The sequence below is a fragment of the Oncorhynchus gorbuscha genome, linkage group LG04, assembly GCF_021184085.1.
Source record: "Oncorhynchus gorbuscha isolate QuinsamMale2020 ecotype Even-year linkage group LG04, OgorEven_v1.0, whole genome shotgun sequence".
NCBI lineage: Eukaryota > Metazoa > Chordata > Actinopteri > Salmoniformes > Salmonidae > Oncorhynchus > Oncorhynchus gorbuscha.
Window position 1 is genome coordinate 41,709,888 of NC_060176.1, and position 18,252 is coordinate 41,728,139.

An 18,252-nucleotide genomic window follows, 5' to 3' on the forward strand; every position below is an offset into this window, starting at 1 on the left:
TCAGAGGTAAGGCACTGGTTGTTGTGATACATGCTACAGTGTTAATATGAGGAAAGAAAGAGAAGAAACACTGGTCACATTTATTGGTTTATTCGTTCCCCATTAGCTTTTTCCAAACTATTCTTTCTGGGGTCCACACAAAAACACGAAACACTATAAGTAACAAAACACTGATACACCGATAGACAAGTACAGTCACGCACATTTTAAATACGATATACAAACAATACAACTAAAGAATGTGTGTGATAGTGCGTCTGCGTGCGTTTGCGTGTGTGTGTCATTTCACAGTCTCTATTGTGCCATGTTGTTTTGTAAAAAAAAAGGTAATTTTGCTGTTTGTTTCTGAAAACTTGTTGCAAATGAGTCACCCATGATTCACCAAATTATATTTTGAAAGGGGAAGCAAAGTACTTTAAGCATATGTTTAGTTTCAGTCATCTCCATCTCCTCTAACCGAAGCTAATTGTATGGATTTTGTTTCTATTAATAATGTCAAATTAACAGCCATACAGAAAGACTCATGTGAAGGCGAAATTACAGAGGAGGAACTTCTTGACACAATTAAAGCCTTTAAATCCGGGAAAACTCCAGGGCTGGATGGCGTACGAGTTGAGATATACCAAAACTCTTTTTGAAATACTCAGAGGGCTGTTATTAGCATGTTTTAACCACTTCTATGTACATGGTAGATTATCAGACACTCAACAAGAAGGTCTGATTTTCATTATTACTGAAACAGGTGTTGTTACACTTCAGTATTGTGATGCAAAAAATTCAAGCAAAATGTATAGCGCGTAGAATTAAAAAGGTTTTGTCGGACATTATTAATTCTAATCAGAGAGGTTTTTTTGCATGCACAATACATTAGAGATAATGTAAGGCAAGTACTGGAAACAATAGAACACTATGACAAAACTGGGAAACAAGACCTGCTATTCATAACTGACTTAGAAAAGGCTTTTGATAAAGTACGCCTGGAGTTTATATATAAATGCCTGGAACATTTAAATTTTGGAGAATGTATTATAAAATGGGTTAAAATCATGTATAGTAACCCTAGGTATAAAATAGTAAATAATGGCTACTTCTCAGAAAGTTTGGAACTGTCAAGAGCAGTAAAACAAGGTTGTCCACTATCAGCACATCTATTTACTACAGCCATCAAAATTTTTGCTATTAAACTTAGATCCAACAATAATATCAAGGGATTAGAAATCCAGGCCCTAAAAACAAAGGTGTCATTGTACGCTGATTTAAAAAAAAAAAATATCCACAACTTGGATCCTTTCACAGCCTCAGAGGATCTAGATCATTTTTCTAACCTCTCTGGATTACAACCAAATTATGATACGTGTACTATATTACGAATTGATCACAATTCTTATTATTAAAAAAAAAACTTTTACATGGTTACCAATTTGAACGACATCTATTGCAAGGTAAATCAATGTTAAAGTTTACATAGCTGGCCATATATGGATGTTAAAATCTACTTTATGGGTTGGTTAAGTAAGTCTTCGAACCCATCACTTTCTACTACATATGATTAAATGATATACCTTAAAAACTAAAGTGTATTAGAATTCCAGTCATTCCAATAAATGTTATACCCCTTGATCTTCAAGAATTGGACTTGGAAGTATGAGATGAGCCAAATTGTTTAACCCAAAACTAAGCACTTATTAGCCAGCACTATTCTGTTGTTTATGATTTTGTTGTCATGGAGGACTGATTGGGCTCATTGATTCAAGTTGACAAATAAATGCTGCACTCGTGGAATGACATGCTTTGAGCACTACTGAAAAGTGGTATTTACATGTGAAAAATGAATATCATAAGCTGCATTTGCTATAGGCCTATTATTTACCTTTTTGTTGGTGACACTTTGATATCTTGATAATATGCAGCTGTTTAAAGGGAAAATCCAAAGATGAATCAATAACAAAACGGTCATCCTGCCTCTGTTTTGGTAAAAAGCTGAAGAATGGACCTGGAGAAATGTAACCACTCTCAGATTAAGACAGAGCTATGAATGCAATTACTGACCATCCATGATTTAAAAAGTATTGTTTTGACCATGTTATGAGGCTATACAGTGTTTGTTTACATTTACAATGTTTACAAACATTGTGGGAAAACAAGTTTATATTTTTGGTTCTTATGGAGTGTGACAGTTGAACTCATGAGGCATTTATCATTTATATTCTGCAAGAATCAATGGATATATACACTACCGTTCATAAGTTTAGGGGCACTTAGAAATGTCCTTGTTTTAGAAAGAAAATCACATTTGTCCCATTGAAATAACAGAAAATTGATCAGAAATACAGTGTTGCCATTGTTAATGTTGTAAATTACTATTGTAACTGGAAATATCTACAGTTGAAGTCAGAGGTTTACATACACCTTAGCCAAATACATTTAAACTGTTTTTCACAATTCCTGACATTACATTCTCGTAAAAATTCCCTGTTTTAGGTCAGTTAGGATCACCACTTTATTTTAAGAATGTGAAATGTCAGAATAATAGTAGAGAGAATTATTTATTTCAACTTTTATTTCTTTCATCACATTCCCCAGTAGTTCAAAAGTTTACATACACTCAATTAGTATTTGGTAGCATTGCCTTAAATTGTTTGACTTGGGTCAAATGTTTCAGGTAGCCTTCCCCAAGCTTCCTACAATAAGTTGGGTGAATTTTGTCCCATTCCTCCTGACAGAGCTGGTGTAACTGAATAAGGATTGTAAGGCCTCTTTGCTCGCACACGCTTTTTCAGTTCTACCCACAAATGTTCTATAGCAGGGGTGTCAAACTCAAATACCCAGTGGGCCAAAATGTAAAACCTGAACAAAGTCACGGGCCAACATTGAACAAATTAACCTTTTAATATGGACCCAAACAAGTTCTGCTATAACATTGAATATGGAACAAGCATCGCTTATTACCATACAATATATAATTTAATAGTGGAGACATGCAAAATCGAATTTCAAATGAAAAAACACATCATTGGCATTCATTTATTAAATAAATAAAATTTAAATAAAAATTGTATGCCTCTTTTCTATTTGCAGCCTTCTGATTTAAATACCAATATAAACTTTTTCCACTGGCTAATAATTTTACAAATAAAATGATAATAAATCAATCAACCATTCAAGCCCATGCCTTGTAGCAAGAAAAAGTGCATAAAGAAAATGTTAATTATTGCACACTGGTCTAATCTGATGTGCCCAAGCCAGATACCTGGCATCTCTTCTTGGATGCTAGTTCATCAACGTCTGGGCTCAAGCTCTGAGCTGAAGAAATCCTCAGTATCGAGCGAAGATGTTCATCAGTCAGACGTCTCCTGTGAGTTGTTTTGGTCATCTTCATCGAGGAGAAAAGTTGCTCGCATAGATAAGTGCTGCCGAACATGGAGAGCATCTGAACAGCTTGGGTGCGGAGCTGAGGCATTGTGTCAGGGATGAACCGTGGAAACTGTGCAGCGCCCACAGCATCATACTTTGACTTCAGCGTGTCGTTGCACTGGAGTTCAATCAGCTCCATTTGGATGTTGGTTGGTGCATTTTCCACATCAACTGCGAAGGGATTACTAAGCAGTTCAAACTTGCATTTCTGGGCATCGAAGTCGGCAAATCGCCGGCTAAACTCAGCAGCGAGAACACTGAGTTTTTCAGCAAACTGTGCGCATGGAAACACGGCGGTAGAGATCTGCGCTTTTATGGATTGGCAGCAGGGAAAATGGCAAGGGTTTCCTTGCAGCATCTGATTCTCCCACAGGCACAGTTTAGTTTTGAAGGCCCTCACTGCAGCGTACATGTCTGTGATGATGCGCCCCCGCCCCTGAAGCTGCAGGTTCAGCGCATCGAGATGGCTCGAGATGTCACAGAGAAAGGCCAGCTCACACAGGAACTTTTGCTCCCGGAGCTCTGCTGTATCCTTCCCTTTGGTTTCCAGGAATTGACATATTTCCTCACGCAGCTCGAAACATCTGTTCAGTACTTTTCCTCTGCTTAGCCATCTCACCTCTGTGTGATACGGCACGTCTGCGTATTCCGAACCACACTCCTCCAGAAAAGATTTAAACTGGCGGTGATTTAGACCTTTGGCTCTTATAATGTTAACTACCTGTGTTACTGTGGTCATAACATGTTCCATCTTTAGGGCTTTGGCACACAGTGCTTCCTGATGTATGATGCAGTGGTAAACAGTTAGCTCACCTGCACAGTTCTCTTCCCGCATCTTCTCCCGAACCATGCCCACCAGTCCACTCTTTTTACCGCACATCGCTGGCGCACCATCTGTCGTTAATCCAATGAGTTTATCCCACGGCAGCTTTATTTCAGTTACACATTTGGAAACCTCCTCAAAGATTTCATTTCCTGTGGTTGTGCCATGCATTGATTTGAATCCTAATAGCTCCTCCGTAACACACAGATTTGAGTCCACTCCACGGATGAAGACTGACAGCTGAGCAGTATCAGATGCGTCGCAGCTCTCATCCACAGCGAGGGAGAACGCAACAAAATATTTTCCCTTTTCCATCAGCTGATCATACAGATTGGTGGCAAGATCACATGTGCGATCAGCTACTGTGTTCCTGCTCAGGCTCACGTTTGAAAATGCTTGTTTTTTCTCTGGGCATACGAGGTCACAAACCTTCATCATGCACTTTTTCATGAACTCTCCCTCATTAAAGGGCCGGGCTGATTTTGCGATCTCTGCTGCCACTATATAACTAGCCTTTACAGCAGCCTCGCTTTGTGATGTGGCTTTTTTAAACATATTCTGTTGTGAAACCAAACTTCTTTTCATCTCCTCTACTTTCTGGCTCCTTTGAGTCATGTCCAGGTCCTTGTATTTGTCATGGTGTTTCGTTTCATAGTGTCGTCTAATGCTGTACTCCTTACTTACAGCCACGTTGACTCCACAAACAAGACAAACAGGTTTGTCTTTTACATATGTAAACAGATATTCTGCCTCCCACTTGTCCAGAAAGCTCCTGTTTTCTGCCTTTCTTTTCGCCATTTTTGGGAAGGGTTAGCTCGCTGACAGTTGTAGCGTCTATGTTGCTATGACTACTGTCACAGAGGAGAGAGCGTTTCTGGGTCCTGTCCTGATTGGCGCGCGAAAACAGCAGAGCATTATGGGATTCGTAGTATTAGTGGTGAATGCGCTGTATAATACCGGCGGGCCAGCTCTAGTAGTAATTTGGTATTGTCTCGCGGGCCAAATATAATTACCCCGCGGGCCAAATTTGGCCCACAGGCCAGAGTTTGACACCCATGTTCTATAGGATTGAGGTCATGGTTTTGTGATGGCCACTCCAATACCTTGACCTTGTTGTCTTTAAGCCATTTTGCCACAACTGTGAAGTATTCTTGGGGTCATGGAGTGGTTGAAAAATGAGTTTTAATGACTCTAACAAAAGTGTATGTAAACGTCCAACTTCAACTGTGTGTGTGTGTGTGTGTGTGTGTGTGTGTGTGTGTGTGTGTGTGTGTGTGTGTGTGTGTGTGTGTGTGTGTGTGTGTGTGTGTGTGTGTGTGTGTGTGTGTGTGTGTGTGTGTGTGTGTGTGTGTGTGTGTGTGTGTGTGTGTGTGTGTGTGTGGATGTAGCAACTACAGATTGCCCCTTTTAAGTATATCAAAAGTGTGCAAGCTTCCATTTGGTGTCCATTAGGCATATGGATTTTTTTTTCATTAGCATCAATCAGATTGAGCAATAAAATCCCCAATTTATTCCATAGGCTTGGATCCGCACTATGCAGCTGTTGCAAGAGCACATTTTTCACTGGCTGTCCACTGGTTTCAAAAACAATGATTGATAGTCAAATTAACTTTGAATTCAACCATTATTGGGTTCAAATACACATTTAGATTTGTGAACTGCCATCCACAACAACCACAATATGTAAAGTGAAATAGCTAAATGAGAGCAGCAGTGTGATTCACATCAATGCACTATGTAGATATCAATAATAAGTGATATCCGTATCGCCGTAGAGTAAACCACTGCTGTCATCCTTACCTCCAAGCGTTTATTCAAGTTGGATAATCTTTGGATGCCGACAGCAGTCGCACGATTGTGGGAATGGCTTGAGACATGGCTTGGACTGTAGCCTACAAAGCCTATTCCTGTTCTTTTCCCGTGATCAATCAAACACACTTGGTGTGTCATCATAGTGGTCTCTGATTTGAATGTCATTGAGAAAACAGAGAAGTGTCAAATATAATTTTTTTGCAAACATCCTTTCTGAATTTAAAAGTAATTCTCGAAGTAATCATCTAGTTTTCAAAAGTATCTGTAATCTGATTACATTATTTTTGCTGGTAAAGTAATGGATTACAGTTACCGTTTTTTGTAATCCCTTACATGTAATTACATGTAATCCGTTACTCCCCAACCCTGTTGATGGGTTAGAATCGATTTTCCAGCTCTGCAACACTAACTTGACCAAATTCAAAATAGCATCGTTACTGTATATCTTGTATACACAAATATGATGATTCAATGTTGGCATTTCACTTCTGAGTTCTACTAGTGAAATAGTCATTGGAATGATTGGCAATATCTGAAGGTTTTGTTATAAGTGATCCCGTCAACTTTTCTGCCCATAATATAATTGAAGGTACTGCAAAGTCTTTTCCCATTGTGTTTTGTCGTTTATCTTGGTTTGGTAATATAATTGAATCTTTTTTGTTAAGTTTAGTCACAAAATCCCAACGGGACAGTAAAATGTCAAAATGTCTCAATTGATTGTTTGCCAACTCTTTTACCTAATTTCTTTGAACCATACAATTTTTCAATGAATTGTCAATCCAGGGGGCGTCAAACAGTTATCTTAATTAACAGGTACATGCTTGTCAACAATTGGCATTACTCATTTTTATTCAAACGTCCAGTGCTGTATCTGGATTCAATTCCTCGTACACATCAGACCAACATAGATTTTTTACATCTTCGACAAGAAGATATAAGATCTCTTATAAATTACTTTAGGCCCAACCTTTAGCACTTTGGCTTTCCTTGTTATTGCCACAATGTTCACAATGGTCACTACAGCCAATGGGAACTGATATTGCTTTGGAGCAAAGCTCTACAGCGTTAGTGAAGATATGATCAATCAGTCAGGCACTTGTGAGTGTCAGTTGGTATATCTGCGTGTGTGTGTGTGTGTGTGTGTGTGTGTGTGTGTGTGTGTGTGTGTGTGTGTGTGTGTGTGTGTGTGTGTGTGTGTGTGTGTGTGTGTGTGTGTGTGTGTGTGTGTGTGTGTGTGTGTGTGTGTGTGTGTGTGTGTGTGTGTGTGTGTGTGTGTGTGTGTGTGTGTGTTTGAAACTTTCTTTCCATTGAACATGCCATACAAATAAAGGCATTTTAATTAATTATACAAAGAGTGCCTTGGTCCTCCTTTCTTTTTGCTGCATGTGTGTGACGTTGTGCTGAAGCTACTGACTCAGAAGCTTGGCTCTCTCACTCCTCCCAAGCTTTTGGGAGGGAGCGTGGACATTGAGCTTGTCGTAGCAGATGTAGGAAATGTCCCTACGCTCTATGGCAGCTTGCTTAGCTGGTATAGGTTACTTCTGCCTCTTGCACACATCTTCAGAGAAGTCCTCTTTGAGGAAGATTTTGGTTCCTCTCAAGTTTTTGGCAATCTCCAGAACAGCCATTTTGTCCTCGAACCTTAGGAACTTGACCACTATCGGTCTGAGTCTGTCACATTTGGTCACACAAAGGTAACCTACTGGTCACAGTAAAAAGGTCTGTTTTGATTGTTTGATTTTCTATGTGAATGACTAGCTATATGAATTCTGTGACGGTGACTCTTAAGGACCTTACCTGAGAAGATCTTGGCTCAGCTAAAAGATTTTAAACATTTTTTTTTTAAATATGCAGTTGAAGTCGGAAGTTTACATACACTTACGTAGCTAAACTAAGGATTTCAGTATATCATTTTTTCAAGACTAGTCATTCAACTGAGACTGCTCTTCTCTGTATCACGGAGGCGCTCCGCACCGCTAAAGCTAACTCTCTCTCCTCTGCTCTCATCCTTCTAGACCTATCGGCTGCCTTTGATACTGTGAACCATCAGATCCTCCTCTCCACCCTCTCCGAGTTGGGCATCTCCGGCGCGGCCCACGCTTGGATTGCGTCCTACCTGACAGGTCGCTCCTACCAGGTGGCGTGGCGAGAATCTGTCTCCTCACCACGCGCTCTCACCACTGGTGTCCCCCAGGGCTCTGTTCTAGGCCCTCTCCTATTCTCGCTATACACCAAGTCACTTGGCTCTGTCATAACCTCACATGGTCTCTCCTATCATTGCTATGCAGACGACACACAATTAATCTTCTCCTTTCCCCCTTCTGATGACCAGGTGGCGAATCGCATCTCTGCATGTCTGGCAGACATATCAGTGTGGATGACGGATCACCACCTCAAGCTGAACTTCGGCAAGACGGAGCTGCTCTTCCTCCCGGGGAAGGATTGCCCGTTCCATGATCTCGCCATCACGGTTGACAACTCCATTGTGTCCTCCTCCCAGAGCGCTAAGAACCTTGGCGTGATCCTGGACAACACCCTGTCGTTCTCAACTAACATCAAGGCGTGGCCCGTTCCTGTAGGTTTATGCTCTACAACATCCGCAGAGTACGACCCTGCCTCACACAGGAAGCGGCGCAGGTCCTAATCCAGGCACTTGTCATCTCCCGTCTGGATTACTGCAACTCGCTGTTGGCTGGGCTCCCTGCCTGTGCCATTAAACCCCTACAATTCATCCAGAATGCCGCAGCCCGTCTAGTGTTCAACCTTCCCAAGTTCTCTCACGTCACCCCGCTCCTCCGCTCTCTCCACTGGCTTCCAGTTGAAGCTCGCATCCGCTACAAGACCATGGTGCTTGCCTACGGAGCTGTGAGGGGAACGGCACCTCAGTACCTCCAGGCTCTGATCAGGCCCTACACCCAAATAAGGGCACTGCGTTCATCCACCTCTGGTCTGCTCGCCTCCCTACCACTGAGGAAGTACAGTTCCCGCTCAGCCCAGTCAAAACTGTTCGCTGCTCTGGCTCCCCAATGGTGGAACAAACTCCCTCACGACGCCAGGACAGCGGAGTCAATCACCACCTTCCGGAGACACCTGAAACCCCACCTCTTTAAGGAATACCTAGGATAGGATAAAGTAATCCTTCTCACCCCCCCCCCCCTTAAAATATTTAGATGCACTATTGTAAAGTGGCTGTTCCACTGGATGTCATAAGGTGAATGCACCAATTTGTAAGTCGCTCTGGATAAGAGCGTCTGCTAAATGACTTAAATGTAAATGTATATATCATCAATCTTATTAACACAACTATTATTAGCGTTCTGCAGCAATATTATGCCTACTATATAGACACCAATGGAGGCCGCTCAGGGGAGCACGGCTCATAGTAATGGCTGGACTGGCTGGAAATGTTTATTTTTTACCTTTTATTTAACTGGACAAGTTAAGAACAAATTATTATTTACAATAGCGGCCTACCGCAGCCCAACCCTAACGATGCTGGGCCAATTGTGCACTGCCCTATGGGACTCTCAATCACAGTCAGTTGTGATACAGCCTGGAATTGAACCACGGTCTGTAGTGACGCCTCTAGCACTGAGATACAGTGCCTTAGACCGCTGCACCACTCGGGAGCCCCTGGAATAGTGTTGAATGGCTGGAATGGAGTATAGTGGCTGGAAATGTATCTTACACATCACTCCATTCCAGCCATTATTATGAGCCAACCTCCCCTCAGCAGCCTACACTGACAGACAGAGAGGGAGTTGACTATTGTCATAACTGGGTTGTTCCACAAAGTTCCTTTTGCGTCCCTTTGATATTTTAATTAGAAGTTGTCCACCAATATTGAATATTAAAGGCTTGTTATAATAAATGAAGTTCCCTATAATATAGACCATACTGAGAATGTTTTATATGAGGAATTTTGGCACTTTAGCAAGCCTTAACATTTTGTCATGTCCCTCCGTCAACCCTGTATCACTTTAGGAAGATTTTAACCCACTTAATCCCAAAATGTATCCAAGTTCACCCTCATCGTGAAGCCCTAGTTATTTTGTTGGTTTGACAAAGTCATTTCTGAAGAAAATGATTTATTGAATGTGATTAATGATTCATTTACGTCTGCCCCTCATTAAGGTCAACCCTGTTACGTGAAACTATTCAACCCTGTTATGGTGAAACTATTCCTTTTAAAAGATTTTAACATTTAATAGTAAAAAAGCAGGTCAACTGGTTCTACTCTTTTGGACATGTTTTGGTGTTGTGTGGTGGGAAACTGAGTGGGTAAATTAGAAAATGTCAACCCTGTAGACAGGCTAGAATTGTTTTTATAATTTCAATTTTTTGGTGAATCTTGATTCAATTGCCACTCCCAGTCGTACACAGCAAGCTTCCATTCCCCCGGTCACAAGTAGATTTATGGCTGATTTAAGAAGAAATCGGCAACCCTGTTACTTTATTTGGCACTTACTATAGTATTTCTTTTAAATCATTTAACCTCTTATGAAGTTGAACATGTGCTCTTTCTGACAGAATGTTCAAATTAAGTCTTTTCAACCAGGCACTGAATTGGTGGAATGACCCAACTGACATTTGAAGCAATTTTCCTCCCTGGAGTTTATTTTGTGATACCAGTATTCTGCGCAAAGGAACACTGACTATTAACCTGTATTCTGATAAGAAGAACTAGTCTACAGGCTGCACCTACAAAATGATTCACTCTGGCAGGAGAGCTCTAGAACCTTTTACAGATCTCCTCTTCTATCTGGTGGTGGTTGTTCTGAATTGCAGGCAAAGTTTTTTTCAGTGTAGAATAATAAAATCGCTTGTGTACGCTTTAATGTACTGTTAAAACCATGCATCAAACTTTACACAAACTACTTAAAAGTTGCCCGTGATTATTACAACGATATATTTTTGGGGTCTCACTTTATTTGGATCGTCCGGATTTTCCATCTGTAGATGGTCATACTATATGTTGATAAGCAACAGCTTGCTAAGGTGACGGTTAGGTTTTGAATTAGGGTTAGGGTTAATGTTTAGGGTTAGGATCAGGGTTAAGTTTAGGGTTAGATGAAATGTTACTGATAGTCCGAGGCTGTACAGATGGACTATCCAAATTAAAGGGTTACCCCATTTCCGTGGTCATATCACTCCCACTACTTTACTAACATGTGAGTCACGTGTTGAAGTGCCAGACACGTGTAGGCAACGTGTCAAATTCTTTGACAGTGAAAACACTCCAAAAAGCTTCTCAAATGATTGACTGAAAATGACTGAAAATGTTACGCAATCACTGCTTGTTTTGTTTGCATTTCAACAAATCAATCTAAAGATCAGTCTGTCTGTCAGGTGACAGGCCAGAGATTAACATGGCTTATAAAAGGCTAAATATTCCCTTGTCTCCCTCCGTACACTCAAACACACACACACAGAGTAGATAAACAAGACAACATTGCAATATGAGTGCATCAACCATCTTTATTTGTCATTTCTTAAATGCTACAACACCTAACAGTCAGAATGAACGTGTTCTGTACAAAGCATCAGGTGTTCTAGGTGACAGTTGTCTTCCCCTAGAGCCCTTCATTAAGTACAGAACGGATTCAAACAATCGTTCAAGCTTTTCTGTTTACCCACCTCTCATTCTAGACGGTTTCTTTTGCTAGTTAGTGTTCCCGATAATTTGTTAGTTGAAAAAAGTGTTCACTATTTTGTTAGTTGAAAACAGTTCACTCTGTTTTGCTCGTTCACAAAGAGTGCATTATACATATGTGCAATATTGACAAACTAAAATAACTCAGTGACTAACTAAACACACATCCTCACAGCTGTAAGCAATGGATACTGACGTTTGAAAGCTTTATCTACATAACACACTACTTACTGCTCCAAAACACCTGAGAGTTAATTCAATTGCAAAAGTAAAATGTTAGTGAGATCCCAATTTTTTTGGAGGCCTAATAAAAAAATCTGAACTATCAATAATGTATTTGAACTAAATTGGTTTTGCTAACGCTGAGTATAACAACTTTGGTTCAGGTCTAGCTCTCCCAGCCATCATGCCAGTTTGTTCAGCATAGGCAACTACTACTACATACTCCTTCCAAAGCTCTCGATATTTTGAACTTTAGGGGGTGGTCATATTATAAGTCCCTCCCGTTCCCCTCTCCCCAGCCGGACATCAGACAGACGCCACTAGAGCGTAGTTTCTGCGTCTGCCTTCACTGTGGATGGAGGGAGCAAAACAGAGCAGGAGAAACGTTAACATAATCACCCCATACACTCCTGGGATGGTGACACAAACGCACTGACAGAAGGAGATGGTGGAGGACACCCACCTTGCAGTCTTACCATCACTATGGTCACATCTCAAATGCAATCCTTTTCCCCATATCGTAATGGGTTTAGGCTTGGCATTCACCTACCACACCCAATGTGTGTCCTCCCATCTCTCTCTGTCAGGGGTGGCTTCACGGTCCCAGGGTAATACTAGTTGGTAAGATGTTATAAGAGCGGTTCGCCCCGGGTGTTTGTCTCACAGATGTTAATCTGAGGCCTATAAGGTATAGCAAGGTAACTGTCACAGAGCCATGGCCCTGCTTACAGCAGCCCTCACCCTCAGCTCTCAACACCCGGGGGTCAGGCTCACATGACTGGCTGAGGCTGCTGTCAGTCAGCGAGGGACGAGCGTCACTGTCAGGTCTCCCTGAGGCCCATCAGTCCCTGTCACTGTCAGGAGGCGGGCAGCGCCTCATCACAGTGTCAGAGCCCGATTGGCTCGTTGCTCACCCCATCGCCAAACAGCCTCCGTCAGTGTCAGCATCAGCTGGCCTTGGAAGAGGGACTTAGATCAGACCCCTCCTTCCACTGTCAGCTGTGCTCCACCTTTCACCTGGACCTCCCCTTCACTCAGGGATTCTGCATAATATGGCCTCGCTGCCCTTCCTGGGGCATCTGGCCCAGTTGCACCGCCTGCTGACCCATATGGGCCTGGCCGTGTTGGAGCCCCTCAGTGTCATGTTGGTGCTGCTGCTCGGCCCCATGATCACGACCGTGACCGCGCCCCATCCCCCTCTCACCATGGTGATCGTGACCATGGCGGTTGCCATTGTGACCGTGACCATGGTGATGATGGCCGTGTCCACCATGAGTTGTCTCCCTTCCGGTGACTGGCTTCTCTCCCTCAGGCTTCACCTCTACTGTCCTGTTGCACTCTGCTGGGATCTCCTTGCTCTGTGTGGGGGAAAAGAGGGGTCTCGGTTTGTTTTCCATAACTCAGAGCTAATTCTCACATACAAACAGACACGGCCAGTGTGTGTGTGTGTGTGTGTGTGTATACAAACACAGACACGCCCAGTGTGTGTGTACACGTGTACCTCATACGTGCAGTCCCCACAGACGCGTGTGCAGTAGGTCTCCTTGATGGCGTTCTCTACATAGGGAGTACCCAGGATGGAGTAGGGCAGGGAGATATGGTAGGTCAGACGACCACATCTGGGTGAGAGACAGAGAGAGAAGAGAGCGAGAGAAGGATAATTGTTAGGGGAACAGACAGCATGATGAGCACGGTTTGGATTTCTGAGAAGACTGACCGCAGACAGACCACAGTCTGGAGCTGACCTGTCATAGATGAGGAAGTCATCCTTCTCTCCGGCCAGGATCTGCCACACGTCTTCCTGTTTGGGCTGTTGTTTGTATAGCGTGATGTTTTCAGACAGTTTCTGCCTCAGCAGGGTGTGTAGGCGCTGGGCCTGCTCCCCCTGGTGGTTCACCACCATATAGGTCACATTCTCCAGACCTTGACCCTCCAGCTTCAGGCGCAGCCCATCCAATCTGCTCAGAGGAACACGACAGGGAAGTGAAACGTGAGGATACGGAGAGATGGTCAAAAGTAATCACCAAATAACAAAAAGAACAGGCATAACAACCACACTCCACTACAGGTAGGAAAGTGGCTAAGGGTCCAAAATGGAACTGAGCCCCATCTGGTTCACTTACAAGGATGCCTGCACCAAGCAGAACAATCAACTGGCCTGGAGTAGGGCCACCACCGTGACCTGGCCGATGACCTCCTTCATAGGCTCCACCTCCCCAATACTCCAACCAGGTGGCTGCTTACAGCGGGTCCCTTCCCCTTCACTCTCTGTTCCGCCCCCAGGGAGCAGGCAGAGAGCCAGGAGCAGGCTTAGTCCCGCCCACATCACGGTGCTGCACCGCAGGCTTGATCTGCTGAGGGGATGCATGAGATATATATATATATATATAAAGCAAGTCAGGTACGAGTCTGCTCAGGTAATGAGGGCAGGGTTTGTAGAGTAGTTCAATGCCATGTCACAATTTCCTGTGTCCCAATACTGTGCCTGGTAGGAGGACACAAGATAGTTAAAGATCAACTCAATTTTGGCTTGCGTCCCAATCTTCCTCAATTTCGTCTCTTTCCCTCAGTCATTCCCTTATCAGACGTATTAATTAAAAGCAATGCTGCCTGGAAATCAGTTGTATCAATGGCATTTAAAAAGAGACAAAGAAAGGTATTTATTTGCTGACATGAAAAGAAATGAGGGATTAATATAACATGTTTTACATTTCTAGACATTATAGGGATAGATATTGTTTTGTTTGTTGTTATTTTAGAAAGTATATTGCACAACCAAAGGCATACTGATGAACGGCAGAAAAATAAAGGTTCGGTGAGGCTGGGTAAGTGCAGAAAGTTCTCTTTCGCTCTCTGTATTCAGATTTTAGAAACACACAATTGCCAATCAACTGGAAATGATCAAATACATCCTATATGCCATATGTAGGCAACACAAGCAAAATAACAAAGCTAAAGAAGTAGCAAAACACTTTGTCTCAATTTGTTCAAGTGATCGGGTATCACAGGGTTATATACGTCAAAAAGAGAGCGAGTTAATTAAGCTCGGTCTTATCAACATGCACAAAAAGTTAGGAAATTATTTTGCAGTCACTTACTGTCTCGTAAAAAGTCCCTCGGTCGGCTCAGCTCGGTCTAGCAGTAGCTTCTGGAAGAACAACAGCCCTCAACTCTCTGCTCTCCCTTTTATGCTAGCAGTGTTGTTTTCCTGCCTGCCCGAAAGGAGGACAAAGTTCACACAAGGGGTCTGTGCAGATTCCTGCACTACAGCAGTTTAATAAGTTACTTTTTTGTCATACCATCATACTGTAGTTAATAGTTTATGGTCATCACATTTGAATTGAAAAGTGTTTATGAAGGGAGTACACAGAACACATGGAAAGTAATCTCGGCCACCAGCCAGCACTCTTGTCAGTCGAACTTTCTGATTTCACAGCGCCTCCGAACCGGACTTGATTGAAAGTCAAGTCAAAGCGCGAGCAACTCGAGCGTGTGAAAGGGTTACATGGAAAGAAAGTGAACTCTCTCGTGACAGCTTTATAGTTGTCTGTTGTCTGCCATTGCATTAGGAAAATAAAGACATGACTAAAACGTAATTGCCCAATATTTCCCCTTAATTCGATTTTTTCACTACTGCATGATCACCTCTGTCTCATTCATAGGCCTGAAACAGAATGGTTAAACAACAAAACATTCTGACTATCTGTTTTTCTCTGGAGGGGAAAAGTGAAAAAAGGGAGTGAAGGGAGAGAGTGGGGGTTGGCCAGTGTCCAGCACGTTATGCAGGCCAACACAAATGCATCGACTGATTGCCTAACTGGACACAGACACAAAACAGAGAACTCTAACACAGAGGAGAAAGTGTGTGTGTGTGTTTGTATTAAAGTGAGGAGAGTACACGGGTAAAATGGAAAAAAACATGTATGGACTTGCTGCCCGTGAAAGCTACACTGTGTTGTAAATAAATGCAAGACAAACCCCAAAGTTGTCCTATGAACTGTCTGGCAGCATGCACAGAGAAAGGCAATGATGAAGAGGTTTTAGCAACCAAAAGGCTCATCTTCGAGCACAGTGACCTAAAAGTAATAATTTCTATAGTGTTTGAGAGATAAGCAGCACACCTGGTTAAAATGGTATGCACATGTTCAGTGCATGATATTGGAAATATGTATCTGATTGGATGCGTATAGTTTTATTGGCAGGCCCTCGTTGGTTGTTTGCCAAAGTATTATAGTGTGCTTCCTTTGAGCAGGTTAGGATGGACTTGAAACCGGCTATGTTGTATCTGCTGTCATGTTGGAAATAAACCTCTTTGGGATGTTAATGCTTTATACTATTGAGTTTCTCTTTGCAATAACTACAAATAACCGTGCTTCCTTTAACAAGGGATGCAACAGATTGGCAACAGAGGTAATGGAGTTTTTGTCCGAAGGGGAACAGAGCGAGCAAGAAAGCGTTAGCTCCATCGACACAGTCTGTGTAGAAAAGCTAGCACCGAAGATGGCGTTCTGCAAGGCCGAGGATTTTCACTTTGAGGAAAGTGAGGAAAGTTTAGAAGCCTATTTGGAAAGGTTGGAACAGTAATTTTGAAGCTAATGGGCTCAAGTCTAAAGCCATTTTTCTGACGATTGTTGGCAGAAAGACTCACAATTTGTTAATGGACTTATGTGCGCCACAGAACCAAGTGAAAAAATGTTGTTGAAAATATTAATTTCATTGCTGAAAGATGCAAGTTTCATGCAAGGAGTTAACTGAGAGAGAGTCGATAAGTGAGTACTTTTCTTAAACTAGCTATCAGCCACATTCGGTCACTTTCTTGAAGAGTCATTACGTGATAGATTAAAAGTGCATAGCGTTAAAAGTGCATAGCTGTTAAAAGTGCATAGCTGAGAGACCGTTTACTGAACGTAGCTCACACAAAAAAGAGTAACATTAGCACTTGCTGTGGATATGCAATTTTTCTTTTGAAATAACGAAAAAAAGTGCACAGCAGTTTTCACAAAATACTTTTAAAGCAAATGCAGTCGAGAAGAAAAGCATTGCCAAGAAAACGGAAGCAACAGGTAAACCATGTTACCATTGCGCTGGAAAAGTGCACCACCCAGAATAGTGCCACTACAAACATTTTGAGCGTCGGGATTGCAAGAAGAAAGGACACATAGCCAGGGCATGCCGCTCGCGTCAAGTGGGAAACAATGACACGAAGCAAGCGAATTGGAACAAGCATCTGGATGCTACTGAAAGAGAAGCCTACTTACTGCAACTGTAGGAAGACGAGAGCTACAATGTAATTTCCGGTCACAACTTGTAGACTTGTTTAAGTGCTGCTGTGCGGTTTGTTGCTAACCTTACGGTTTTTACTTTTTAATGACCATTTTATATATACGTGTGCCCCCCCCCCCCTCAACGTTTTTCATTAAACTTTTTCACACCGGACGTGATTGGTCAGGACCTCCACCAACCGAAGCTAAGTAGTAACATTAACATTATGCCTTCTAATTGCAGTCGCTGTACTCATAATATACAGGAGAACGATCACCTTATGGCAAGGATAGCTGTGCTGCAAGCCCAGCTTCAGACGCAATCACTCGGAAAGGGTAATTTAACTGTAGGAAAGGATGAAACAGCGTGTGTGCCACCAATAAGTACAGATAGTAGTATAAATCCCCTCGCACAGTCCCCACAGCCGGACAATTTTCTCATGACTTCTGGAGGAAACTGCTGTAGGAATTGCTCAACCGGTGTCTCTAATTCCGCCGACAGAAACTTTCAACCGGTTCTCCCCACTAGCAAACAGGCCATTGGCAACTCCATTACCCACAGTATTAGACTTAAAACAAATCATCCAGAGATCATACGCTGTTTACAAAGGGGCAGGGCTTCCGATGTTAAGGCTAATCTGGAGATGGCGCTGGCTAAGGCTAAAACTGGCGAGTGTAGAGAGTATAGGGATATTGTTATCCACGTCGGCACCAGCGATGTTAGGATGAAACAGTCCGAGGTCACCAAGCGCAACATAGCTTCAGCGTGTAAATCAGCTGGAAAGATGTCGGCATCTAGTAATTGTCTCTGGCCCCTTCCAAGTTAGGGGGAGTGTTGAGCTCCACAGCAGAGTCGCACAACTCAATCGCTGGTTGAAAACCGTTTTCTGCCCCTCCCAAAAGATAGAATTTGTAGATAATTTGCCCTCTTTCTGGGACCAATCCTGGCCTATTGAGGAGTGACGGACTCCATCCTAGCTGAAGGGGTGCTCTCATCTTATCTACAAACATAGACAGGGCTCTAACTCCCCTAGCTCCACAATGAGATATGGTGCAGGCCAGGCAGC

At 42.6% G+C, this 18,252-nt stretch overlaps 1 protein-coding gene across 2 annotated transcripts; it reads right to left on the reverse strand.

Moving 5' to 3' along the window:
* Window positions 1-11,509: 11,509 nt before the first annotated feature.
* On the reverse strand, window positions 11,510-15,154 carry LOC124034082 (selenoprotein P). Of its 2 annotated transcripts, none has more exons than XM_046346804.1 (5): window positions 15,023-15,154; window positions 14,048-14,278; window positions 13,670-13,882; window positions 13,426-13,543; window positions 11,510-13,282 (listed from the first exon to the last, which is right to left on the reverse strand). In XM_046346804.1, exons 2-5 carry the CDS (start codon window positions 14,248-14,250, stop codon window positions 12,650-12,652), a joined length of 1,167 nt encoding a protein of 388 aa, XP_046202760.1. In that variant the 5' UTR covers window positions 14,251-14,278; window positions 15,023-15,154; the 3' UTR covers window positions 11,510-12,649. The 2 variants fall into 2 exon arrangements, with proteins under 2 accessions (XP_046202760.1, XP_046202761.1); XM_046346805.1 differs by having other exon boundaries at window positions 12,668-13,282; window positions 15,023-15,136.
* Window positions 15,155-18,252: the final 3,098 nt, after the last annotated feature.